Here is a 27,904-nt window from a genome sequence, read left to right on the forward strand (position 1 = left end):
GAATTGTGTACATTGGATTTAGACTATTGCTATAATTTCTAAAACCTCTGTCCTCCACGATCGAAAATTGCTGGAAATCGGTGGCGATCATTTTAGCCAATGCAATATCAATTTGGCCTCGTTTTGCTACAAACATAAATATTTGGCATAAACTGGTCCATAGAAGACTGCGATGCTGTGGGTCACGGAGTAGGCCTGCTTGACTGAGTGGATACATCTCCACGTGTGGAGGTGCTGGCTCCACCATTATCACTAGCAGGCCCACTAGTTTCTCGAAGCTCCACTACAGCTAGCTTCACAGTTGTGTGCACAGTTCGCATATGCCGGTGTAGGTTGTGCGTAGAACCGGCTTTATATGAGATTTTGTTTTGACAAATTCTACACTGTGCTTTAACATTGTCTACATTATTAAAATGCAGCCAACTGCTACTGTGCTTCAGACTCATTTTCCAGCTGTTCTTCCTCTCTCTCCTCGGCTGCTAAGTGTGACTGAGTGAGTTGGCTCGGCCCTCCCTCACGCATCTTTGGTTGACACTGCATGTCTGATTGKCAGGAACAGGTGAGGCTGTTAGTCTGAGCAGACAGAACGAATGTGCGCTTGAGCATTTAGGCCTATATTATTTTCTTTCTTTGTTCTTTGAAATAGTTCATTATATTAATTTAAATATTTTGATTATTCATATCTTAATGGTTTTTTTTTTATATATAGATTAGGCTCTTCTGATATGCGAGTCGGCTCTTCGCGAACGACCAGTCACTAACAGCAGGCAACTACCCCAGCCCTGTCAGAAACTCTGGCCAGTGTCTAACCAACCAGGTTTTTTTTCTCTTTATAATCTTCAACTGGCTGACAGCAGCTACCTTACTTGAACTATCATCTTTCAATTCAGTACAGCAATTGTGAGAAGTGAAGTTACTCTGTTGATTTTAATAGTTTTATCGGTCAGTTTTTGCAACAGGGTAGCGTGCCCTCTTCTGAAAAAAAGTGTTACTCTGTTAGACTAGAAATATGACCATTTATTTGATGCTTTACATAAAGGTGATACATTGGACATCAAAATCAGATATTTTGAACAAACAGATCAAAACAAGTGTGAAGAGCCAAAAAATAATTATACATACTCTTGACCAAGGCATTGTACCCAAAACAATGCACCATTTCACCATTGTGTTATGGAAAGTGCAGACTTGAGTACCTACTTCATCGTTTCCCATTCAGTAGTGCCAAAATGATCAATGAACAGAAATAAGTGAATCATTTACTGTGTTCATAGTCAAAGGCAACAAGAAGAAAAACAATTGATCTAAACATCCTTGTATAACAGTACACATGCAATGGATAAAGCATTAAGCAACCACACAACTATCAAAACAAATGTGATCAAGAGAGAAATAAAGGCATCAGGTCAAACATACTTCACTAATAATAACTGCACAAAAAGATGGGCTTCCCCCGAGAAAGGAAGCCCATCAAAAGTGACATGGTGGAACATACTGGAAAAAGCCTAAACCCTAGAGGCTACTTGATATTCAGGGACCAGTTTTCAAAAGTTACCTGATCGGATTTCAGCAATTGGATAGGATTAAAAGGCATGGAAATAGAATGGGCATCCCCATTCAAATATAATACAGACAGTTCTATTAATTATATTTCTATGCTTTTAATCCTACCCGATAATTTTGGAAAAATTGGGCCCTGATCTAGTGGCAGATCTGAGATATATATGACTATGGTTTATCGAGCTAGTTTTATACATCTATAATGACTGTGGTTCATCTGGATCTAAAAATGGTAGATCTAGAGTCCATAGATCTAGAACGACAGTGGTTCATCTGGAGTTCATGGTATGTTCTCCAGGCCTAAGGCAGAGTGATATGTGTGGGGTTGGTCAGCTGGCTGCCTGGCCTGCATCAGTAACGGTCAGGTTACTCAACCAATCATGGGAGAATAAACTGTTGTGCTCTCCTTTAGTTCTCTCGGTCAGTGAAGCTAGAGAGCAGAGAAAGAGTTTGTTAATGCTCTGAGAAGTTAGGACCAGTGCAGTTTTTCCTGGCCATAATGATCTGACCAGGGAAAACCTCTGTGCCATTAGTGTTAGTCTGTACTGACCTGTCACAGGAAATCTGCATATAGAACTGGAGGGGGAAGTAGTTCAAAATCTGCAAAAACCACTTCCTGGTCTCTGCCATAGAAAACAGGTACATACATTTTGGTCCAAGCTAGACTACTACCTCAAGGGCCATTAAGACCAATGAGGATAATGCATGAAATTTACACACACTATCTTCACTTACGAGTATGGAGGCTCCACAACACATAGGAAGCCTGTAGATGGACATAAACATAAACATGAAGACCCACAAACATTGGCTGGAGTGAGAGTTTACTTTTCTACCTCACCACAATCAATGACAGTGACATGCGAGGTGATAGCAAACCCAGCCATAGAGAAGTCAGTATCCAGCTACTTACTTGGAGCTTCAGCACTTCAGAAGACAAAGCGAAAGAAAGTTTTAAAATTAGAATAACGGACTAGAAAGATGGCAGTGAGGATTTGTAATGCAATTTGTAAATACTGTACTTTGTAGGGGTTGGCACTTGGTCTTCTGCTGTGTCACTGATGCCAGCTTTGTTGTTCTGAAAGAAGATGGCTAACTTCTGAAGAGCCTCATGTCTGGTTCTGAAGACAGAAACCGTTAACTACTAAGTTAGGGCACTTTGTGATACATTGTGGTAGAAAAGGCTGCATAAATAACATTTGAATTTGGCATCACAGTAAAGACAAAGTAGAGCCTTACTGTGTGTGGGGGTCCTCTATGCTGCCATCACTAAGGGTGTGGTGGGCACTAGCATGGCTGCAGACTGCCAGTGAGAGGGGACAAGAGAGAGAGGGATGGAAAAGAGGGTGAAGGGGGTAGTAGAAATGGGGGAAGAGGGTCATTTTACGGTGGTCTTTGAAGCCGTGATTGAAATGGTCAGTCATAAGTATATGGGCAGTACAATYAAGACCTGAGACCGCAGGTACACTATCTCTAAGCCAGACGTCTGAAACAAAAATCTAATCTATAACTTCAAAGATATGGATATATACACCATATAAATCATACTCACGCATATCAGGCATTGAGACAGTCCGATTGTGAACGCTAAAGAATACATAAGAAAACAGATTAAATATATCAGTCCTTCGCTCAGCTTTTCCTAGAAAAACAAACTTTAATTAATATACACAGTACATTGTAGTCTTCAAAAGTTTTTCATCAATTATCTATACAGAAATTCTGTGGAAATAACATGGTTGAGCTGAATCAAACGTGAACTGTAAAGCAGCGATTTAACTGGTGGGGTCYCAGGAGTTTTTTCCCCTCCCCAATTTGGTGGTATCCAATTGTTAGTTACAGTGTTGTCCCATCGCTGCAACTCCCGTACGGACTTGGAGGAGGCAAAGGTTGAGAGCCGTGCGTCCTCCGAAACAACCCAGCCAAGCCGCACTGCTTCTTGACACAATGCCCGCTTAACCCCGAAGCCAGCCACACCAATGTGTCGGAGGAAACACTGTACACCTGGCGACCGTGTCAGCGTGCATTGCGCCTGGCCCGCCACAGGAGTTGCTAATGTGCGATGGGACAGGAACATCCCTGCTGGCCAAACCCTGCCCTAACACGGACAATGCTGGGCAAATTGTGTGCTGCCCCATGGGTCTTCCAGTCGTGGCCGGCTGCGACAGAGCCTGGATTGGAACCAGGATCTCTAGTGGTACAGCTAACACTACGATGCAGTGCCTTAAGACCACTGAGCCACTCGGCAGGCCCCACAGCAGTTTTTTTTGTGTGTGAATTTTGGGGGGGGATGAATAAAATACTCTTCTGAATTTAAAACGACTAAGACCAGGTAGAAAGCCATTTAAGTCTCTGAGAAAGGTTTCTTCAAATCACAGTATTTTCAATATAAAAGTTATTAGCAGCACTATTTCGTGGATTTGGTTGATTTTGTAGTCAAACAAGTGAGCTTACTAAGATTTGTTTACAAGATTATGGGCAAAATGGAATTATTGACAATGAAAAAAAAAAGGTAGAAATGTTGTTCTCTGGCCATTTAATTGCTATATTGAATGCCATATTTGTAGTCAATTGTTTTCCAGATTGCATTTTGACAAAAATGTTATATATATATATATATATATATATATATACACACACATACACACACTTGGGTCCCGAGGCAAAACCAATATAGAACCACTGCTGTTAAGCACTTGACAATTAAAAAAGGGCTTTACAAATAAAAATGGGATTGCTTGACTGCTTCCCAGACAGTGCAGAAAGTCTCACCGGTTCTCCATGTAGGGGGACAGGGTCTCTTCGTCTAATGTCCACTCCTCATCGTCATCTGTGACTGAGAGAGAGAGCATGATAGGCTGCAAAACCACAATAGCCAATGGGAAGGGCTGCAGGCCTGCAGGCCTGCTGCCTAAAATGCATGGAATTCCTTTACTATCATAAATATCATTGACAATCATAAAGCCAACTGATAAAAATACTCTGGGTTATATCAATCAGGTGTGCTTCTGCAGAACTCCAATCCTCTGTAAATGTAGGCCGATTTTTCAACGTGCCTCAGACAATACTTTATCACTGTATCAGTTGATTATCAATCATGCAGTTTTTACACAGAACTGTCTGTAAGCATGTTGAAGAAGACTTACAGCTGCTGTGTAGCATGGGATGATGGTTAGATGATCTGTAAAATATAATGGAGACAGGATAGGAAGGGCACAGAACCAAAGGGAGTGAGTAAATAAAATGTATAAATACCCTGATTATGGCAACATGCTTAAATTCTTTCATTTTGCATTCCATTTTTTTCTTCCTAAGAACACTGAATATTCCTCTGTACAACAAAATATGTTTGGAATTGATGTACAGTACTGAACAATAGACTGTTGCATTCTATTGTGTACCTGCTCCCAATGCTGATGGTATCTCCCTCTGTGCCTCCTCGGCCAGCAGCCTGAGCCTTCTTCCCTAGCTCCAGCATCTCTTTGATATTCAGCTCCACATTCATTACAGAGATATAGCCATCTGGAAAAGTGAACGATGAAACAGGGAAAAACACTCAGCCACAACAGCAACAGATAGAGCAGTGAACAACTGCAGCCTGATAATAATTTGGGCCACAGTTTAGCCAGAGTTTTTCCTGACCTGTGCCATATTCAAAAAGCATCTACTCTGATGATCTTAAGGGAAAAACTAATCCTAATGTTATATCAGCATTCCCTCATTTTTGTATTCTTTTTTTTTTAATGATCAGAACTCCTACTCTGAGACTCTTTCTGAACCCCCCCGAAGGCCATTAAAGAACAATAATACAACATTGACAAACTCACATTTGTGGTTGGCGTCACGGGCCAGCCATTTTCCTTTGGGGCAGTTGGTGGTTCGGATGATGCTAACCGTGTCACCACTCTTCACTGGCAGGTCATTCTTACGCACTTTACTGGCCACTGTCACCCTGGCATGGTACATCGCCTCCTCCTGGCCAGTCACCTGAACACAGACATTACACAGTAACCACAGCCATAGTTTGGCAAACTTTGTTTGGTGTGGAGTGTTCTGGGAATGTTAATCGGTGCCATATTGGATCCAAAAGTTCAAATTTCACAATTGAGAAGTTGGAATGCAAATTTGAATGCTATTATCCTGGAACATTTTAGGTCAACATGGTGGATAGCTTGTTGAAATATTGTTTGTCAACGTGTTGATCTACGGGCAAATAAAGCTGGACCCTCAAAATACCAAAACAAGATTGACCTATGAGCCTGATACCCATGACACGGCAACTTTTAAACTGATAACTAGTAAGATAATATCTCATTAAGGCTACATGTGACAAGGTCAGAATTACTTTGAATTTTTTCTTCATTTCATTCTCCTTTTTCTCTCTCTCCTTTTGCTCTTTCTTCTCCTTCTCGAGGCGGTGCTTCTCTCTCTTCTTCTGATCCTTGTCATCGTGGTTCTCAGGGCTCTGTTTTTCCTTACTGAGAACAATATATAATTATTCTATTAACATGAATCTAACTGACAACATGCTATGAAGTGGAACCAAATATTAGAGCTATTGATGAATTTGATGATTCCCTTTAATTGAAGCAACAGTGAGAGATGAGATGACAAACACACCTGTGCACATGATGTACACTCCCCTCCATATGTATTTGGACAGTGAAGCCAACATTTTTAATGTGGCTCTATACTTTTAGATGAAAAGTTTCATATATGAGGCGACAGTACAATGTCACCTTTTATTTGAGGGTGTTTTCATACATCTGTTTCATTGTTTAGAAATTAAAGCACTATGCATCTAGTCCCTACATTTGAAGCAGTCATAAGTATTTGTACAAATTCACTTATATGGTATTAAAGCAGTCAAAGGTTTATTGTTTGGACCAATATTACATCAAGTTTGTGACTACAAACTCATTGATGCATTTTCAGTTTGTTTTGGTTGTGTTATATTTTGCCCAATAGTAACTGAATGGCGATGACGAACAATTTTCTTTACAAGTGAGTAGATGGGATGTTTCTAAACACTTCTAAATTATGAAAAATCATGAATAATGTCTGATGCGTGAGAAGGTTACAAAGGCTACAACAAATCATGCTAACCTCTAACCATTACCAATAGTTGAGTATTTTATGGGCGTTATGATCTTTGTGCCTCCATAACCTTTTCACAACTCATTCATGATCCTCCATAATTGTTTTTATATTTCACCAGGTAAGCTAGTTGAGAACAAGTTCTCATTTACAACTGCGACCTGGCCAAGATAAGGCAAAGCAGTGCGATGGAAACAACAGAGTTACATGGAATAAACAAGCGTACAGTCAACACAATAGAAAAAAGAAAGTCTACAGTGTGTGAAAATGGCATGAGGAGGTATGGCAATAAATAGGCCATAGCAGCAAAGTAATTACAATTTAGCAGATTAACACTGGAGTGATAGATGAGCAGATGATGTTGTGTAAGTAGTGATACTGGTGTGCAAAAGAGCAGCAAAGTAAATAAAAACAATATGGGATGAGGTAGGTAGATTGGGTGGGCTATTTACAGATGGACTATGTACAGCTGCAGCGATTGGTTAGCTGCTCAGATAGCTGATGTTTAAAGTTAGTGAGGGAAATGTAAGTCTCCAGCTTCAGCAATTTTTGCAATTCGTTCCAGTCACTGGCAGCAGAGAACTGGAAGGAAAGGCGGCCAAAGGAYGTGTTGGCTTTGGGGATGACCAGTGAGATATACCTGCTGGAGCGCGTGCTACGGGTGGGTGTTGTTATTGTGACCAGTGAGCTGAGATAAGGCGGAGCTTTACCTAGCATAGACTTGTAGATGACCTGGAGCCAGTGGGTCTGGCGACGGATATGTAGCGAGGGCCAGCCGACTAGAGCATACAGGTCGCAGTGGTGGGTGGTATATGGGGCTTTGGTGACAAAACGGATGGCACTGTGATAGCAAATTAGATGCAGTCTGAGTAGAGTATTGGAAGCTATTTTGTAGATCACATCGCCGAAGTTGAGGATCGGTAGGATAGTCAGTTTTACTAGGGTYAGTTTGGCGGCGTGAGTGAAGGAGGCTTTGTTGCGAAATAGAAAGACGATTCTAGATTTGATTTTGGATTGAGATGTTTGATATGAGTCTGGAAGGAGAGTTTACAGTCTAGCCAAACACCTAGGTATTTGTAGTTGTCCACGTATTCTAGGTCAGAACCATCCAGAGTAGTGATGCTAGTAGAACAGGCGGGTGCGGGCAGTGAACGGTTGAAAAGCATGCATTTGGTTTTGCTAGCGTTTAAGAGCAGTTGGAGGCCACGGAAGGAGTGTTGTATGGCATTGAAGCTTGTTTGGAGGTTAGTTAACACAGTGTCCAAAGAAGGGCCAGATGTATACAGAATGGTGTCGTCTGCGTAGAGGTGGATCAGGGAATCACCCGCAGCAAGAGCGACATCGTTGATATATACAGAGAAAAGAGTCGGCCCGAGAATTTAACCCTGTGGTACCCCCATAGTGACTGCCAAACTCTCTGCGAAATCATCGTAGCATCCACATGAATGTAGAAGTGTTCAGAAACATCTATTCTTACTTACACTAAAAGTGACTACAACATGGCACAATACATTATTCACCATTTAGTTCCTATTGGGTAAATCATAATCCAAAACTAACTGCAAATGCATCCAAGAAGGTTGTAGAGTGACAAGCTTGACGTTGTGCTAGTCAGTGTGTTTTAGGAATACTTTAATACACTAGAAATTAATTTGTCTAAATACTGATGACTTCTTCAAATTGGGGGGGGGACTAGATACATAAAATGCTTTCATTTCAAAACATTTAAACATGTGTATGTTTTAAATGCTGGAGTAGAGCCCCCCCCCCAAAAAAAGGTTGCTTCACTGTCCAAATACATATGGAGGGGATGTACACCAGGGGTCGGCAACAGGCCCGCTAGTGATTCAGCAAAAATCAACCCACTAGCAATTTGGCCCCCAAAGTTAAGTAAACTCACAAAAAAAATAGAAAAAATAAAATAAATCACCAGGAATTCAGCTAAAATGATTGTGAAGGAAATTTGTTTGCAAGTACTGTATACCCACAAATAAAAAGAGATGTGTCATTGTGTATCAATGTAACCAAGGTATGAAATTATGTTATTTTCAAATAAAATCTCTTTCTGGGCTTACTTCTGGTTAATTTGCCTGTGCAACAACTACAATATTTGAATAATTGGGCCATCTTTTAGAGCCGACATACCATGGATTCCGGGGCCATATGTGCATTCGAGGCTCCTCCTTCTTCAGATACAAACAGAAAACAAAGAATCATTTTTTATACACAACAGCACCAACCATTCAGTTACCGAAATAAACTCTGCAGTAAAATTGTGTTACTTACCACTGGATGGGGGTCCCCATATGGATCTAGAAGAGAATTTGAAAAACATAACATTTGGAACAAATCATAAACACACCCTCTTTGAATTAGAGTATGCTTTGACAAAAGGTAAATAGCTCATCAAAAAAATGGCTGAATGTTATAGATACTGGTATAATGATATGGGCTCTCAATTAAATAAATGAAACATATGTAGTGTCTTACTCTTTGGTGGGCCTTTACGTTGGTGGGAGTTTTGACTGACAGTGAACATGTTGGTGTCCTCAACAACTTCATACACATTATCACAGGTTTCATAATAGTTCTCCTGTTGACAGACACTAGAAGAGAAGACATTATCACAGTTTCAGATAGTTCTCCTGTTGACAGACACTAGAAGAGAAGACATTATCACAGGTTCCAGAATAGTTCCTCCTGTTGACAGACACTAGAAGAGAAGACATTATCACAGGTTTCATAATAGTTCTCCTGTTGACAGACACTAGAAGAGAAGACATTATCACAGGTTTCATAATAGTCTCCTGTTGACAGACACTAGAAGAGAAGACATTATCAAAGGTTTCATAATAGTTCTCCTGTTGACAGACCTAGAAGAGAAGACATTATCACAGGTTTCATAATAGTTCTCCTGTTGACAGACACTAGAAGAGAGAACATTATCACAGGTTTCATAATAGTTCTCCTGTTGACAGACACTAGAAGAGAAGACATTATCACAGGTTTCAGAATAGTTCTCCTGTTGACAGACACTAGAAAGAAGACATTATCACAGGTTTCATAATAGTTCTCCTGTTGACAGACACTAGAAGAGAAGACATTATCACAGGTTTCATAATAGTTCTCCTGTTTACAGACACTAGAAGAGAAGACATTATCACAGGTTTCATAATAGTTCTCCTGTTGACAGACACTAGAAGAGAAGACATTATCACAGTTTTCAATATAGTTCTCCTGTTGACAGACACTAGAAGAGAAGACATTATCACAGGTTTCATAATAGTTCTCCTGTTGACAGACACTAGAAGAGAAGACATTATCACAGGTTTCATAATAGTTCTCCTGTTGACAGACACTAGAAAGAAGACATTATCACAGGTTTCATAATAGTTCTCCTGTTGACAGACACTAGAAGAGAAGACATTATCACAGGTTTCATAATAGTTCTCCTGTTGACAGACACTAGAAGAGAAGACATTATCACAGGTTTCATAATAGTTCTCCTGTTGACAGACACTAGAAGAGAAGACATTATCAAGGTTTCATAATAGTTCTCCTGTTGACAGACACTAGAAGAGAAGACATTATCACAGGTTTCATAATAGTTCTCCTGTTGACAGACACTAGAAGAGAAGACATTATCACAGGTTTCATAATAGTTCTCCTGTTGACAGACACTAGAAGAGAAGACATTATCACAGGTTTCATAATAGTTCTCCTGTTGACAGACACTAGAAGAGAAGACATTATCACAGGTTTCATATAGTTCTCCTGTTGACAGACACTAGAAGAGAAGACATTATCACAGGTTTCATATAGTTCTCCTGTTGACAGACACTAGAAGAGAAGACATTATCACAGGTTTCATAATAGTTCTCCTGTTGACAGACACTAGAAGAGAAGACATTATCACAGGTTTCATAATAGTTCTCCTGTTGACAGACACTAGAAGAGAAGACATTATCACAGGTTTCATAATAGTTCTCCTGTTGACAGACACTAGAAGAGAAGACATTATCACAGGTTTCATAATAGTTCTCCTGTTGACAGACACTAGAAGAGAAGACATTATCACAGGTTTCATATAGTTCTCCTGTTGACAGACACTAGAAGAGAAGACATATCACAGGTTTCATATAGTTCTCCTGTTGACAGACACTAGAAGAGAAGACATTATCACAGGTTTTCATAATAGTTCTCCTGTGACAGACACTAGAAGAGAAGACATTATCACAGGTTTCATAATAGTTCTCCTGTTGACAGACACTAGAAGAGAAGACATTATCACAGGTTTCATAATAGTTCTCTGTTGACAGACACTAGAAGAGAAGACATTATCACAGGTTTCAATAATAGTTCTCCTGTTGACAGACACTAGAAGAGAAGACATTATCACAGGTTTCATAATAGTTCTCCTGTTGACAGACACTAGAGAAAGACATTATCACAGGTTTCATAATAGTTCTCCTGTTGACAGACACTAGAAGAGAAGACATTACAACAGTTTCATAATAGTTCTCCTGTTGACAGACACTAGAAGAGAAGACATTATCACAGGTTTCATAATAGTTCTCCTGTTGACAGACACTAGAAGAGAAGACATTTCAGAGGTTAGGTATAAAGAGGAATAACGGACTTCCCAGAGCTAAACTTAAGTTCACTATACCAAATACTCTGTAGTTTCTGTCCCCACACATTTCAGCAGACTATAGTATTTAGCAAAAATAAGATGATAGTTTTCAAGCAGTTTACCGCAACGTCAGTCCTGAATGAGGAAATTCAACCGAAGCAGAGTCATGGTCAGTGTCCTCTGTGAATGAGGGTTCAACAGGCACCATTTCAGCAGATAGCTCAGAAACATCTTGAGGTTTTTGAACTGAAGCTGGAAACTCCCACGTTTGAGCCAAGAACTCTGAAAGAACTAGATCCTGATGACTGCTGAGGGTCAGGGCTCGATGGTCAAAGCTGGGAATTTCTGGAGGCTCACAAGATGGTAACTCACATTCAGGGGATAGGAAATATGGAACCCCCAAGTCTAGATCTACTGGATTATCAAGGGTTCCAAATTCTGTAGCTTCTAGTTCTAGAGCTGCGAGGTCGAATGCATTGCCTTCTGCAGTTTCCAGTTCTGAATTCAACTCAAAGTCCGGAAACTCTGGAACAACCAGTTCAGGATTAGCAATGGATGGAGGCTCAGAGTGTGGATCCTCACATGTCTCAGATTCAACCGCTGAAGTCAACTCTGCAAGCAAAACAACAAAATAGACATTTGACTTGAGCTCAATGAACAGCACACATCAAATTATATTTGAAGTAAATTGCATTACATCAATATACATTCTTTAAGTTAAAAGTGAAAAATCTGAGTCAGTGTCACTTACAGTGGAATTGACCACAACTGGTCGAAAATAGAAGATAAAGTACCTCTGTGATGTTCTGTGGTTGGGTGGTAACATCTGAGATCTACCCATGGAGGTCTTGGAGGTTTCATCGGCAAAGGTCCCAGAGACCCCCGGTCAGGTAGAAGTTTCCTGGCTGGACGAGGAGGGGGAAGTCCATCAGATTTTACAAGCAGAAGCTCTGCTCTATCCCGGCCAAACTGTTTCTCTGATGCAGTCTCTAGTCCTAAGAAAATGAAGAGAGCAATTGTATCTCAACTACGCAATCATACCTCATTAACTCTAACACTATTGTAGCAGAACATGAGAATGACCATACAAAATGACCACGTCGCAAAATTGTTCTGAATCTGAGATGACTTACTGCGGGAAGAGCCATTCATCTTGAAGAATGGCAGAGCTGAAACACCAGGGAGGTGCGGGAGACAGACAGGCAAAGGGGCTGGAAGGTCATGTTCTGGGGCATGACTCTCATAATCTGTAGAGGGCAGATGAACTCCCTTGTCCATGGTAGAGTTATGGTCTGAGAGATGGACCCCATTGGAACGCAGGCTCTTGGGTCTGGCGTACACCAACAGGTGCTTAGGTGAGAACCGTTTCTTRCCTTTCTCCAACATACTGAAGAACTGGGTCGCACTAACCATAGAGGATGAGTCTTCACCTGGGCCTTCTAACGGAGTGGTGATGGTGATGTCTGGGCTGGAGGTTGGGCACTCTGTGCTAGAATGTTCCATCTGGAGTGGCAGCCTATCTTCAGCCTTATTCCTGTCCATCACAAGCCCCTCTACTGGAGTTCCTGAATGTCTGTTGGTGGTCAAACCAGCATACGCAGGCTCTTCTGCAGGTTCGCCACCAACCTTGGAGACTTTGGTTGACTTGAAGGGGTGGTGGAGCAGCAAACCCTTTTTCTTGCATTTTGTTGTTGGCGGGACCTCTTTATGAGGTGGCAAATCAGTTTTCTGTTCCTTCAAAGGCAGGCCAGGCAGTACGAGAGGCAAGTGGCGGTCTTTGAAGGACTTCTTGGCTGTCGCTGTGCAGTCCCTTCCACCATTGTGGAGACTGTTCTGGTGTGGTGGTGTTGGTGGTTTTGGTGGGATGGCCTGTAGTACAAGTGCAGGGAAGGAGACGGGCCATTTGCCCCCAGACACCCTGGTCCCATCCCTGAAGATGACCCTGGGGATGACAGGTTTGTTCTCCACAGCCGAGTGGATGCAGCTCATCAGGGTGCTGCATTGCTCCCCAGGAACAGTGGATGGGAGCCGTCTGGGCTTCTCAGCAATGGCAGGTCGGTGTTGGTCCCTGGCTTGAGCCTGGGCTCTGGCTTCCTCCTGAAACTTGGCCCTCAGAGCTTTGACATTGATTGGTCCCTCCTAGGATCAATGAGATCATTATAGTGATTAGTTAACAATGCTTAAACAGGCTACAATTGTTTGAAAGTAATAATTGTTTCTACCTCAGCATATAACATTGTGTGCATTCAACTAATTATATGGATAACACAAGGATAATTATTACAAGGCACCAGTTGTTCATGGATGGTACAGCAGATAACATGTACAACTCAGTTGTTTCATAGTATACTAACATACTGTTTGCTGTGCAGACAGAAAACCAACTACAATCAGTTTCGGATAAATCGTGTTGACCTTGCAAAGAGCAAAGATAACAACATCCAACAGATATGCAAACAGATCAATAGGGGCAGCAATAGATCATCTCGAATTTCATTACCTGTTCCATTGTTCCTCGTTACTTTCATCAACTGACAATCAAATGTAGTTATTTTACGCAATTGGACACGTTTCAGTTCACTGTCTCATTATTTCAACGTAGCCGCCAAAATAGAACGCATTTTCTGATAAACTGATTTCTGAACTCTCTGAAGTTGCAAACAAATAGAGAGATACCGCAATAGACCTGCGCAGAGGTGCGCATGACCTAATTGAATGATGTCACGTGTGCACGCGAAGAAAGATTTTTATCAGATTTTAGTGTTCTATAAGGACTGTGTTTTAATTACTCGCAATGATATCTAGTGTATTGATTGTAAGCCAAAGATTGGAAGTATGGGAACTGCATACGAAGTATGGGAACTGCATACTTGGAGTGTGTCAGAAAGTGTGCGTTGCAAAATAAGTGGGTAGATCAACAGCGGGTTGACTCGTAACCCGCAGTCCCAGGGGGAGGGTGGGTTTATGGTTATGAAATATTGTCTGGATAAAGTTCGGGTTGAATAAAGATAAACAATACCTCCATAAATGTATCATTCTTGTGCAATTTATGTCTATATTCGTTTTTTATTTCATTATTTTAGGCTATGTGGCATTAGGGCCTAACTATACCGTGCCAAATAGCCAACACGTTTATCGCCAAATGCTTTTGGGAACGGGCAGAACAAGTTAACTTCTATGTAGGCAAAAAGTAAAATGTTGGGAGTTTAATTCAATAAGAGAAAAGCTGCGAAATGGAGAGTTGAAAATAAAGAGAAGGGAGAGCCAGAAAGTAATGTTTGGGAAATATTAGGTGTAGTGGTAAAAGGATGATAGCAATGCAGGTTATGTTATAGCCTACGTGARGATTGTGAGGCGCTATACAATTTCGAGTCACCGAACGGGACTTCAAATAGACCTATGCCTCGTCAAAGGAACTGTAGGATAATTTTCGGATGGGTTAAATAGAAACTGAGATCTGGACACTAGGTCTATAACCTCTCACATAGCCTTAATATTAACTCCTGCAGAAATAAACATTTCTTGCAGCAGGCTAAAATGATACACCAAATGTTTTACTTGGGAACAGGAGTGGAGAAATATGATTTCTTTCTTTCAGCAACTTGAGACAATGCAAATGCACACGTCTGTCTGTAGAGGTGCTATCTTTATCTGAGTAATAAAAGCTGATAGTAGCCTATTTCAACCGCCGAGTTATTTAAACCACATAAAATATGCATGCATCCAAGCTGAACTGAGATCTTATCAAAAACATGATTTTGGGTCGTTTTCACAGGTTTGTATTTTCTTACAACCGGTAAAACTGATATCATTTGGACATTTTGCACAGAAAATCTTTGTTTGTTTGTTTTGTTATTGCATTTTCTCCATGGCCCCTAAACGTCTTTGCACCGCGAAAGAAGCAGAGATGACAGCGACCACTTTATTTACTAGATCGAAGCATTCATTTATATCGATGTATGACATTATTCTGGTTAGCAATGGCTTATTTAGTATTTTAGTGCAACATATTGTCACACCCTGTTCTGTTTCACCTGTGCTTGTCTCCACCCCCATCCAGGTGTCACCCATCTTCCCCATTATCCTCTGTGTATTTATACCCGTGTTTTCTGTCTGTGCCAGTTTGTCTTGTTTGCCAAGTCAACCAGCATTTTTCTCCTAGCTCCTGGTTTTCCCAAGTCTCTGTTTTTCTCGTCCCCCTGGGTCTGACCTTTGCCTGTCCTGACTCTGTGCCCGCCCGCCTGACCATTCTGCCTGCCCCTGACCCCGAGCCTGCCTGCCACCCTGTACCGTTTTGGACTCTGACCTGGTTATGAACTCTTGCCTGTCCCGACCTGCCTTTTGCCTACCCCTTGGATTATAATAAATATCAGACCTCAAACCATCTGCCTCCCGTGTCTGCATCTGGGTCTRGCTTTGTGTCGTTATAGTACGAACTGYCCATGACTGGCCCAGCAGACTTGGACCAGCTCCATCACGCTGTCTCCCTGCAGGGAGCTACCATTGAGAAACAGGAGGAGCTACTTTAGAACCTGATGGAGGGGTTCCGATCTCTGGCGGAACGCCACAACCAGGGGTTCAAGGCATTAACGGAGCAATTCCGTGAATTAGCTCGCAGACAGCATGCCACATCTGAGACCTCCCAGCCACTCAGTAACTTCCCTACTAGTGGTGGGTTTGTTCAGCCTACCCCGGCTCTCCGAGAACCCCGCTTACCTCCTCCGGAGCGATATGCTGGCAATCCTGGAACCTGCCTGGCGTTTCTTTCCCAGTGCTCCCTCATTTTTGAGCTTCAGCCATATTCATTCCCTTTGGATTGATCGTAGATAGCATGTCTAATTATGCTAATGGTCGGAAGGGCGCACTCCTGGGGTTTGGGAGCAACAATCCACTGTTTGCCATAACTTGGAATTTCATGGGGGAGGTGAGGAAGATATTCAATTCTCCGGTGCTCGGGAGCGAGGCGGCCCAAAAACTACTGAAGGTACACCAGAGCTCCCGTAGTGTGACAGACTACACAGTATATTTTCGCTCATTGGCAGCCGAGAGTGTGTGGAATCCGGAGGCTCTGTTCGATACCTTCCTTCACGGACTGCCCGAGGAAATAAAGGACAAGCTCGCAGCTCGGGAGTTACCATTGGACCTCGATTCCCTCATCGCCCTCACGATTAGGATTGATGGATGTCTACGAGAATGCAAGCGTGAGAGGAGGTCAGGTCTCGAACGTTCGTCCATCCGCTGCTGCTTGCTCACCTCCGAAGGAATCCAGAAATCCCCGAAGTGTGCATTTCCGAGAAGCGCCAAAGCCACCCGAGTTCCCTCGAGAATCATCGGTGACGGATGAGTGCCATCCGTTTTGTCACCAAAGCCCCATATACTACCCACCACTGCGACCTGTACGCTCTTGTTGGCTGGCCCTCACTTCATACTCGTCGCCAAACCCACTGGCTCCAGGTCATCTACAAGACCCTGCTAGGTAAAGTCCCCCTTATCTCAGCTCGCTGGTCACCATAGCAGCACCCACCTGTAGCACGCGCTCCAGCAGGTATATTTCTCTGGTCACCCCCAAAGCCAATTCCTTCTTTGGTCGCCTCTCCTTCCAGTTCTCCGCTGCCAATGACTGGAACAAACTACAAAAATCTCTGAAACTGGAAACACTTATCTCCCTCACTAGCTTTAAGCACCAGCTGTCAGAGCAGCTCACAGATTACTGCACCTGTACATAACCCATCTATAATTTAGCCCAAACAACTACCTCTTCCCCTACTGTATTTATTTATTTTGCTCCTTTGCACCCCATTATTTCTATTTCTACTTTACACATTCCTCCACTGCAAATCTACCATTCCAGTGTTTTACTTGCTATATTGTATTTACTTCGCCACCATGGCCTTTTTTTTTGCCTTTACCTCCCTTATCTCACCTCATTTGCTCACATTGTATATAGACTTATTTTTCTACTGTATTATTGACTGTATGTTTGTTTTACTCCATGTGTAACTCTGTTGTTGTATGTGTCGAACTGCTTTGCTTTATCTTGGCCAGGTCGCAATTGTAAATGAGAACTTGTTCTCAACCTACCTGGTTAAATAAAGGTGAAATAAAATACATTAAAATGAGTCGGTTACTCCTGAGCCTATGCAACTGGGCAGAGCTAAATTGTCACCTAGGGAATGTTCCCGTAGTGTGAGCTCCAACTGTTGTCTGTACTGTGTGGCTGCGGGACATTATATAGCCACCTGCCCTGTTAAGAGACCTATTTCTTTAGTAGGTACAAGTACAAGAATTCTCTAATTCCCGTCATCCGCACTCCTTTTTTGTGTGATACTCCTGTGGGGAGACAAGTCACTCTGGGGCAGATGAGAGCTTTATGGATGCTACCCTAGTTTCTGAATTAGGTATCCCTACTCAACTCCTCTCTGTTCCCATGGACTCTAGAGCACTGGACGGCTACTCCACTGGAAGAGTTACCCACAGCACTGTTCCCGTTAATCTGCGGGTTTCACAGTGAGTCAATAAAGCTTCTCCTTATTTATTTATGTATTATTATTTTACCCCCCCATGTTCTTGTTTTGGGATTTTCCTGGTTCCAAAAACACAAACCCGTTATTGATTGGACCACGAGTTTATGCCTGGGTTTTGGTCCATTTTTTCATTCCCATTGCCTTAAAGTGACGCAGCCTTCCCCAAGGTGTCCTCCTCAGGGCTTAAGTAAAGTCTCGTATTTCTCTGCCATTCCCGCAGAGTACCATCACCTCCTGGAGATCTTCAGCAAGACACGGGCTACTTCTCTTCCCCCGCATCGTCCCTACGATTGTGCCATTAACCTTCTTCCAGGCACCAAACTGCCGTGTGGTCGGCTATATTCCCTATCCGGCCCGGAGACCAAGGCCATGGAGGAGTATATTGAGGACTCTCTGGCTGCTGGAGGCATCCGTCCTTCTGCATCTCCTGCCAGCGCAGGGTTTTTCTTTGTGGAAAAGGACAAGACCCTGCGTCCGTGCATTGACTACCTGGGTCTTAATGACATAACTATCAAGAATCGTTACCCCCTACCATTCCTCTCCTCGGTTTTCGAACCTCTCCAGGGGGCTACCATCTTTTCCAAGCTGGACCTTCGGGAATGCCTACCACCTGGTTCGGATACGCGAAGGAGATGAGTGGAAGGCAGCTTTAAACACCAGTAGACATGATGAGTACCTGGTCATGCCGTTTGGTCTCACCAGGTGTCTTCCAGGCCCTGGTAAACGATGTGCTCCGGGACATGTTAAATTGTTTTGTGTTCGTCTACCTCGACGATGTCCTGTTTTTTCCCATTCTGCCCAAGAACACGTCCTCCATGTTCGACAAGTCTTTCAGCGCCTCCTGGAGAACCAGTTATTTGTGAAAGCGGAGAAGTGCGAGTTCCACCGTTCTACAATCTCCTTTCTGGGATATGTCATCGCTCAAGGAAATGTCCAGATGGACCATGAAAAGGTGAAAGCAGTAGTGGATTGGCTCCAACCTACATCCAGGGTGCAGCTGCAACTTTTCCTGGGGTTTGTCAATTTCTACCGCCGTTTCATTCAAGGCTACAGCACCCTGACGGCCCCCTTCTCTGCACTCACCTCTCCCAAGGTGCCGTTCACATGGTCCCCAGCTGTTGACAGAGCCTTTGTGGACCTGAAGCATCGGTTCACTACAGCCCCAATCCTCGTCCATCCGGACCCGTCCCGTTAGTTTGTGGTTGAGGTCGATGCTTCTGATGTTGGAGTGGGGCCTATCCTGTCCCAGCGGTCTGCCCAGGACCAAAAGCTCCATCCCTGTGCCTTCCTGTCCTTTCGTCTCAATTCTGCAGAAAGAAGCTACAATGTAGGTAACCGAGAACTCCTGGCGGTTAAGATGGCACTGGAGGAGTGGAGGCACTGGCTGGAAGGAGCAGAACATCCATTTTTGGTTTGGACCGACAATAAGAATTTGGAACATCTCCGCACAGCCAAGCGCCTTAACTCCAGGCAGGCCCGGTGGGCTCTGTTATTCACCAGATTCAACGTCACCATTTCCTACCGCCCAGGGTCCAAGAATGTGAAATCTGATGCCCTTTCTCGCCTATACAGTTCTGCTGCCACACCCTCTGACCCTGAGACCATCCTCCCTACCTCCTGCCTTGTGGCTTCAGTGGGCTGGGGTATTGAGTCCCTGGTCCGCAAGGCACAACGTTCCCAGCCTGACCCTGGAGGGAGCCCGGCTAACCGGTTGTTCGTCCCTAATTCAGTCCAGTCCCAGGTACTGGAATGGGCTCATTCCTCCAGGCTTACCTGTCATCCGGGTTCCCGTCGAACCCTGGCCTTCCTCTGACCACATTTCTGGTGGCCCATGGTTCCTGACGCCTCTGCCTTTGTCGCCGCATGCACTGTTTGTGCTCAGAATAAGACTCTGCAGCAAGCTCCATCTGGCCTTCTTCAGCCACTACCTGTCCCTCAACATCCCTGGTCCAATATTTCCCTGGACTTTGTCACTGGGCTCCCTCCGTCTGATGGCAACACTGTCATTCTGACGGTAGTGGATTGGTTTTCCAAGGCTGCCCATTTCATTCCTCTCCCCAAACTACCCTCTGCCAAAGAGACGGCCCAGCTCATGGTGCAGCATGTCTTCCGGATCCATGGACGTCCGGGGTCCTCAGTTCTCGTCTCGGTTCTGGAAGGCGTTCTGCACCCTTATTGGGTCGTCGGCCAGCCTGTCCTCCGGATTCCATCCCCAATCCAACGGCCAGTCGGAGCGAGCGAACCAAGCCCTGGAAACAAGTTTAACATGCCTCGTCTCGACCAACCCCACTACCTGGAGCCGACAACTGGTCTGTGTGGAGTACGCCTGGACACTCTTCCCTGTTCGACCATGTGACTCTCCCCTTTCGGGTGCTCCATGTGGTATCAGCCTGGGCCCATGTGGTATCAACATACCCTGGGCCCAGATGTTCGTCCGCCGCTGTCGGCGTACCTGGAGAAGAGCCATGCAAAATAGTCTTGTGTGGCAACAAATCTGCACAATTAGCTGATCTGCGTTCCATACACCCACTGTTGAGCCTCCCACTTCAGACACGCCCACTTCAGACATGCTTTATGTAGGCAGTTATCCATGACTCAAACGTTGCCTGTTATATTGACAAAATAGTCGAGTGACCGCTCTAACAATGGAATACATGTCCTCAAAGATTTTCACCATCATTGTCAAGCCCTAGTTATTGTTGCTTTGACAAAGTCATTTCTGAAGATCATTATTTATTTCATGTGATTAGTGATTCATTTACTTTCGTCCCTCCTTTTAAGGTCAACCCTATTACGTGAACTGAACTCTTGTTTTAATATGGTGAAACTGTTCTTTAAATGTTGTTTTCAGTGACACATCAACCCTGTTACCCATAAATAGATAGTCTACAAATGTTTTAACAAATCAATTTCCCCTCCACGTTGCACACAACACGCTTACATTCCCCCAAACACGTTTTTTGTATAAAGTAAACATGTGCTCTTTATGACAGAACATTAAAATGAGGTGAAATTTGTTTTGTTTGACCAAGTTACACTTCTCAAAATATGCTCTATTCATGGAACGACCTGTGTGTGTGTGTGTGTGTGTGTGTGTGTGTGTGTTTTGTACTGCGAATTTTGGAAGTGAGTGTGCCAGGATGGGTTGTGCTTGTGTAGGCCTATGTGTGTGATATTACGAAAAATATATTTCCCAACTGTTAGAGCATGTGTTTACCCTTGATCAATCATTTACTGTGGACTGGAGAGTCTGTCTTATGACATGAGTGCACTTTCCCCAGGATGACAACTATCAGTCATCTAAACAAAGCTTAACATGAGCTCATTTTCATCAAGGAGCTCTTTTATTTCTAATATGGATAGACTGATATGTGCATTATTGGGCTCCTACATTCTGCTGCTGGTTTTAAACAAATCTCTCACTGTAGAGGCAACGGAGTACTCATGGAATATGGCTGAAACCAGGTAGATTTCCATAGTTTTTACTAGAAATACTACTACTTTTATTTACTACTACTGGGTGATTCCAGCAGGAGCAGAAACTATTACTGGTATCTCAGATTGTTCTGGCAATTCTCACACTGAAACTTCATTGGGAGGTAGAATGACTGAAATACTTTTTACATTTGTATCACAAACCATTTTTGAGAAAATCATGATGATCATGTAGAGACAGAATACAGACAGCAGAGTTTACACGATGTTTACATACATTATGTACAACTAGGTAGAATGAGCATAGAGCTATAAGAGAATGGGTACTGTATACAGCTGATGTGCATTATCAGTATGAATATATTTAAATGCCATATAGTGCAGGTATTTGTGTACATTTCAGAGATGGCTTGATGCGGTGTGCAGCACAGAGTGCATGCATTTTACAGACACGCTTATCCAGAGCAACTAGGGTAAAGAGCCTTGCTCATGGGCACGTCGTTAGACTAGTCGGCGATTTGAACCAGCGACCTTTCGGTTACTGGCACAACGATCTTAACCACTAGGCATGCCTCCTGTCAGACCATATAATATGCTAACCGTACATGATACAGACAACATCTTGGTGTCATTATACTCCGAGTGTGCTCTAACATATGTCTAGATGTATAGATTCTGAAATATACATTTTCACATGAATTTATTCAACATTAAAACTATTTAAAATTAATATTTCAAAACTACCCTTTTTGATGAAGCTCTTCTTTAGACATATTGTTTGAAAGAATACACTCTTCAAACCCATCAAATTTCCAGAGTGGCTCTGGTACTTTTAATGATATGACCCATTTTATATATATAAATTGACATTATACTGTAGGTCATTAACCAATCACAGCCCTCCTTTAGGATTGCATATTCAGCAAATCACCAGCAGAGGGCGTTCCCTTAGAAACCATTTACCATTTACAGTATTGCTGGTGTTCATAAAATTGATCAGAATTTCAGAATTAGCAGAGCCCACTTTGGAAATGTGATCTACTTGTACTTAATATGAACAAAATCCAAAATGATAGTTTTGAGATATTTAGATAAATATTTTTTTATGTAGAATAAATTTGTGTGAAAATGTGTATTTCAGAATCTAGACATACTCCATATGTCAGAGCACACTATCAGGGGTATAATGACACCCAGATGTTGTCTGTATCGTGTATGGTTCACAGATCATGTATAGGCATGTATAGGTCTAAAAAGAGCCAATAATGGCAACTTCCACCATGATAAAAAAAAAAAATGTTTTGTGATGTAAATCGAAAAAGCATATCACACATACTTCCTCCCAATTACATTTCTATGTGAGAATTGCCAGAAACTCTAAGATAACAAAAATATTTTCTTCTCCCGCTGTTGTGGAATCGCTCTACTTCAATGTAAAATGTCTGTGAAGCTTGAAACTGTAATGGTATTTGTATTGGACTGAAGAGCAGGGCAATCTGCTATGAGGAGGGTCAGGAGTGTAAACAAACCAGCTCCTATCAACTGTAAGATGAAAATGTGGTCGTCATGGACCCCTTGTGACTCCTGCACAGACAAGAAGGTAAAGGGTTGCTTCATGTTCAAGGCTTGGGACTAAATGATAAACTATAGTTTCTATGACACACAATGATCTGCTGTTCCACAAAAACAATTCTCATTTTTGTGTTCTTTATTTATATTGCCCAGTTTCGTTTCCGTTACATGGAGAAAGCMTCCCAGTTTGGTGGGAGACAATGTTTGGACAGTCAGTGGGAAGAGCTGGCATGCCCCACAGCACAGGCAGTGTGTTGGGAACCAGACATCTGTGGAGAAAGATTCACCTGCAATGCCACAGGTAAGTACACAATATACATCACCTCAAGCCAAGCGTACAATGTGTTGAGTCTTCTTTTGTCTCCAAATGTTTCATGTGGTTTTCATGTGGGTTTGTGTGTGTGTGCATACGTGCTTGTAATGAGCGTGTGTGTGTGTGTGCGTGCGTGCGTGCGTTCGTGCGTGCGTCCATCTGTACTTAGGTCGTTGTGTGAGCCAGGCGCTTCGCTGTAACGGTGAGGTCGACTGTGACGACGAGTCTGATGAGAAGGACTGTGAGCAGGTGGACTACAGACAGGACAAGTGTTCCACACTGCTACCCATCCCTGGAGCTGGCCGCGGCACTCAGGGGTAATCAACAGTCATAATAAGTGGGAACATCAGTATGCATCTGACACACAAAATACATGTTGCTGTTTGTGCTGCACACACACACACACACACACACACACACACACACACACACACACACACACACACACACACACACACACACACACACACACACACACACACNACACACACACACACACACACACACACACACACACACACACACACACACACACACACACACACACACACACACACACACACACACACACACCTCATTTGAAACAACAACAAAGTATTGCTCTTTATGTTCCTAGCTTTAACATACTGACAGGAGAATTTGTGGACCACGTTCTTGACCCACAATACTATGGAGGACAGTGTGAATATGTTTACAATGGAGAATGGAGAAAACTCATATATGATGCCTTCTGTGAGAATTTACATTATAACGAGGATGAGAAAAACTATCGGAAACCCTACAACTTCCATACATACCGCTTCATGGTACGGTACTGTACTGTATGCATCGTCATGTCACAAAATGTAAACTTTTTACAATCCTCAACTTATCAATGATATTTGAAAAAAGTAATATGTGTTTTGTTATTTTTGCGTTATTCTAGGCCCAGGCTACTTCTGAAGCCTCCTCAGAGTATTATGAAGATATGGCCACATTGCTGAAAGCCAGAAAGACGGAAAATTCTTTTAATCTGGGTGTTTCTGTTGGGATTCAGTACGTGGAGTTTGGAGTATCAGGGAATGTGGAGACTGAGTTTCTAAAAAATCTAACAAAATACACCAATCAGGTAAGAGAATATGTCTTAAATAATACCAACCGAAAAACAGCCTCTTTATACCCAGGGAACACAACTGTAGTAGGTCCCTGGCTGCGTTTTATTCCAGGAAGCTATTGCCTACAACCTTGTTTTCTCAGATCCACGAAGGGTAGTGAACGAGAACAGATGGGACGTAACATCCATCCTYAAATGAAAACCCTGAGTCCGATATTTCTAATTTGAGCATGTATGAAGCTGAAAAGCTCTATACAAATACAGTTATGTGTTCTCCTTTGTCCCTTAGGAACTTGGCTTCATCAGGATGCAGTCTAAGGTTCAGACGGCCCAGTTTAAGATGAGGAGCGAGGGGCTGATGCTTCATGAAGACATGTACCTGTCACTTATGGAGCTTCCTGAGGAGAAGTATGACTTTGGCCTGTACTCCCGCTTCCTCAACACTTACGGAACGCACTACGTCACCCAGGGCATCATGGGAGGGATCCTGGAGTATGTGGCGGTCGTCAACAAAACCGCCATGGAAACATCTAGTATGGTGTCTTTTTTTATTTCTGTGATGCTGTCGTTGAATGAGTGAGCGATGTTTCAGATTGGGTCAGTGGTGGAAAAGGTGTGAAGGATTTTTAGACCTTTCTATATTTTGGAAGGAACCATATAATATTATCATGTGAGTTATTATAGTCAATGGTATATTTGAAGAGTCCATTTCTGTGTGAATTTAATGGTTATTCCAAAACTTGTTTTTGCTCTTGACTTTTAACAGAGATTAATGCGGGACAACTTAAAGGGTGTTTGGGTGGATCCATTGGCATAAGCAGTCCTCTAGGCAAGACGAAGCAGGTAGAAGTTGGAGGCAAACTTGAACTCAAAGATTGCAAAAGCACTGGCTCTTATGAAAAAGGTGTGTGATCGTCCCAACCGACCTTATCTAGCAAAGGTCACCTTGGTTAACATTTCCTACTTTTTCTAACAACACCAGATTTCTCTTTTCAAATGTATATTGTTGTTCAACTTTCTGACTTTCTGGTAGTAACATTCATTTAGAGCAATTGTGGGTAACAGGGATAGGGTCTATTCCATTTCAAATGAGTTCATTCAGTAAGTATACTGGAATTGCAGTTTACTTCCTGAGTTTACTGAATTGAGATGGACCCAGGTGGGTAATTGATGATTTCCCTCTGTAACCCAGAGACGGATGGCAGCTCCAGTTTGATCAAGGACATTGTGACGCTGGTGAAGGGGGGCAGTACAGGAAGTAGTGGGGGTCTGCTGGCCATCAAGGACCCTGACACATACAGGAAGTGGGGCCTTTCTCTCAAGTACAACCCAACGCTCATCGAGTATGAGGTAGAATAGCATTTACTTACAGATATACCTAAACACACTGTATATAGCCAATGATGTATATAAACCCTGGATTGCTGACGCGATGTATTGGCCATTGAGAGGCTTTGAAGCCACCGGTCAGCCATATTGGCACTCCCCAGTAGGAGCAGTCCTCCATAGGAATGAATGGAATTCTACAGTATTTCAATTAAATGTTTCAAGGACAAAATTACATGTTTTTAAGTGTTTTTGTGGTTGTAGTGGGGATGTAARGGATGTGAAATGGCTAGCTAGTTAGCGGTGATGCGCGCTAATAGCCTTTCAATCGGTGACGTCACTTGCTCTGAGACCTTGAAGTAGTGGTTCCCCTTGCTCTGCAAGGGCCGTGGCTTTTGTGGAGCGATGGGTAACGATGCTTCGTGGGTGACTGTTGTTGATATGTGCAGAGGGTCCCTGGTTCGCGCCCGGGTCGGGGCGAGGGGACGGACTAAAGTTAAACTGTTACAGGGACAGTAACATTAGAACTTTCAAAAAATGTTACTTTAAGAAATGTTTGTGTATATACTGTATGTTTAGCTCACATAACATAATTTAAAAGTCTGTAATAAAATAAACATGACAAAAACAAATGTAGACATTCATAAATGCATTTCTATAGCTTCAGGAATATTTTTTACAATGGTGGGGGAGTCAACCAGTGTATATATACATTGTGTATTCAGCACACAGATGGTGCTGGACATTACATCTGTGCATGCTACTTGAAACATGGTACTTTTACATGTGTTTACTTTATATACAGTGCATTCAAACATAGTACATTCAATATGCACAAACACATCAAGTAACTCATCAAGCATGGTCTCCTCTTCCCACCTCTCCCCCCCTCTCCCCAGACCCTGCCCATATATGAGCTGGTGCGTCTGAGCACAGTTGGGGACCACGTGGGGGCGCGGCCGGCCCACCTGAGGAGGGCGTGGGAGGAGTACCTGCTCCAGTTCAACTCCTGTCGCTGTGCCCCCTGCAGGCATGACGGCATCCCTGTCCTCTCCCAGACCTCCTGCTACTGCATCTGCAAGCAGGGCTTCAGAGGGGAAGCCTGCGAGGACACCCTCAGGAAAGGTGGGKGTGACAGTGCTATTAAATGCAGTTACTTATATCTGCCATCAGATGACAGCAAGTGCCACACCTTACTACAGTAACTATGCTCTTGAGTTAGTAGGTGTAGAGAATTAGATGAGTGGGTGACACAGAGCCTGGCATTCTGTCGTCTGATAGGTTCCACGACGGACGGGGCCTGGAGTTGCTGGGGGGCGTGGTCTTCCTGTCAGTCAGGAAGTAAGACGCGCCGACGGTCATGTGACAACCCCCAGCCAGATGGGGGCGCCACCTGCCTTGGCTCCTCCTCCCAGAACCAACGCTGTTGATGTCACCAGCCAGACGGGTCACAGCACGGCAGGGGGCACAGATTTCAAAACTACACCAGGAAGTAGGAGTGAATACCAATGATGTTCATTATGTTACCAACTCTGTCTTTTTATCTGGCCAGAAAGATGAGGGTTAAAAGGTTTGTTCAGAAATAAAAACAGTTAAAGATATTCTCGATTATCAAATCATTTTGTTTTATTTGTCACATGTGCCGAATATGTTTTATCTCCTCAGTTATCTCACTGTCACTATAAAAAACATACTGTAACACAGGCACAACACTTCCAATTCCTTTACTAGGCAAGTCAGTTGTGAACAAATTCTTATTTACAATGATGGCTTAGGAATAGTGGGTTAGCTGTATTGTTCAGAGGCAGAACAACATATTTATACCTTGTCAGCTCGGGGATTCGATCTAGCAACCTTTCGGTTACTGGCCCAACGCTCTAACCACTGGGCTACCTGCTGGTTACTGGCCCAACGTGCTAACCACTAGGCTACCTGCTGGTTACTGGCCCAACGCTCTAACCACTAGGCTACCTGCTGGTTACTGGCCCAACGCTCTAAGCTACCTGCTGGTTACTGGCCCAACGCTCTGCTAACACTAGGCTACCTGCTGTTACTGGCCCACGCTCTAACCACTAGGCTACCTGCTGGTTACTGGCCCAACGCTCTAACGCTACCTGCTGGTTACTGGCCCAACTCTAACCACTAGGCTACCTGCTGGTTACTGGCCCAACGCTCTAACCACTAGGCTACCTGCTGGTTACTGCCCAACGCTCTAAACCACTAGGCTATACCTGCTGGTTACTATGGCCAACGCTCTAACCACTAGGCTACCTGCTGGTTACTGGCCCAACGCTCTACCACTAGGCTACCTGCTGGTACTACTGGCTCCAGCACTCTAACCAACACATTCA

General features: G+C 43.2%; 2 protein-coding genes across 4 annotated transcripts; one reads left to right on the top strand and one right to left on the bottom strand.

Annotated features, from left to right (window-relative positions):
* Positions 1-996: 996 nt before the first annotated feature.
* Positions 997-13,989, bottom strand: LOC111956488 (uncharacterized). 3 transcript variants are annotated; one of them, XM_023976940.1, is made up of 19 exons: positions 13,791-13,989; positions 12,424-13,429; positions 12,085-12,195; positions 11,413-11,902; positions 9,148-9,263; positions 8,944-8,969; positions 8,803-8,843; positions 5,906-6,038; positions 5,388-5,547; positions 4,962-5,082; positions 4,707-4,741; positions 4,333-4,396; positions 3,113-3,147; positions 2,800-2,863; positions 2,583-2,681; positions 2,474-2,487; positions 2,296-2,326; positions 2,111-2,183; positions 997-1,990 (listed from the first exon to the last, which is right to left on the bottom strand). In XM_023976940.1, exons 1-18 carry the CDS (start codon positions 13,797-13,799, stop codon positions 2,114-2,116), a joined length of 2,625 nt encoding a protein of 874 aa, XP_023832708.1. In that variant the 5' UTR covers positions 13,800-13,989; the 3' UTR covers positions 997-1,990; positions 2,111-2,113. The 3 variants fall into 3 exon arrangements, with proteins under 3 accessions (XP_023832708.1, XP_023832705.1, XP_023832707.1); XM_023976937.1 differs by having other exon boundaries at positions 12,085-12,285; XM_023976939.1 differs by lacking the exon at positions 2,474-2,487 and having other exon boundaries at positions 12,085-12,285.
* Positions 13,990-21,049: 7,060 nt separating this feature from the next.
* On the top strand, positions 21,050-27,154 carry c8a (complement component 8, alpha polypeptide). Its single transcript, XM_023977512.2, has 11 exons — positions 21,050-21,279; positions 22,735-22,849; positions 22,975-23,122; positions 23,304-23,451; positions 23,751-23,940; positions 24,060-24,242; positions 24,517-24,760; positions 24,994-25,131; positions 25,420-25,577; positions 26,453-26,678; positions 26,835-27,154. Exons 1-11 carry the CDS (start codon positions 21,131-21,133, stop codon positions 26,981-26,983), a joined length of 1,848 nt encoding a protein of 615 aa, XP_023833280.1. The 5' UTR covers positions 21,050-21,130; the 3' UTR covers positions 26,984-27,154.
* The last annotated feature ends 750 nt before the right edge of the window (positions 27,155-27,904 follow it).

Source organism: Salvelinus sp. IW2-2015, linkage group LG32 (assembly GCF_002910315.2).
Source record: "Salvelinus sp. IW2-2015 linkage group LG32, ASM291031v2, whole genome shotgun sequence".
In the NCBI taxonomy this organism is placed as follows: Eukaryota; Metazoa; Chordata; class Actinopteri; order Salmoniformes; family Salmonidae; genus Salvelinus; species Salvelinus sp. IW2-2015.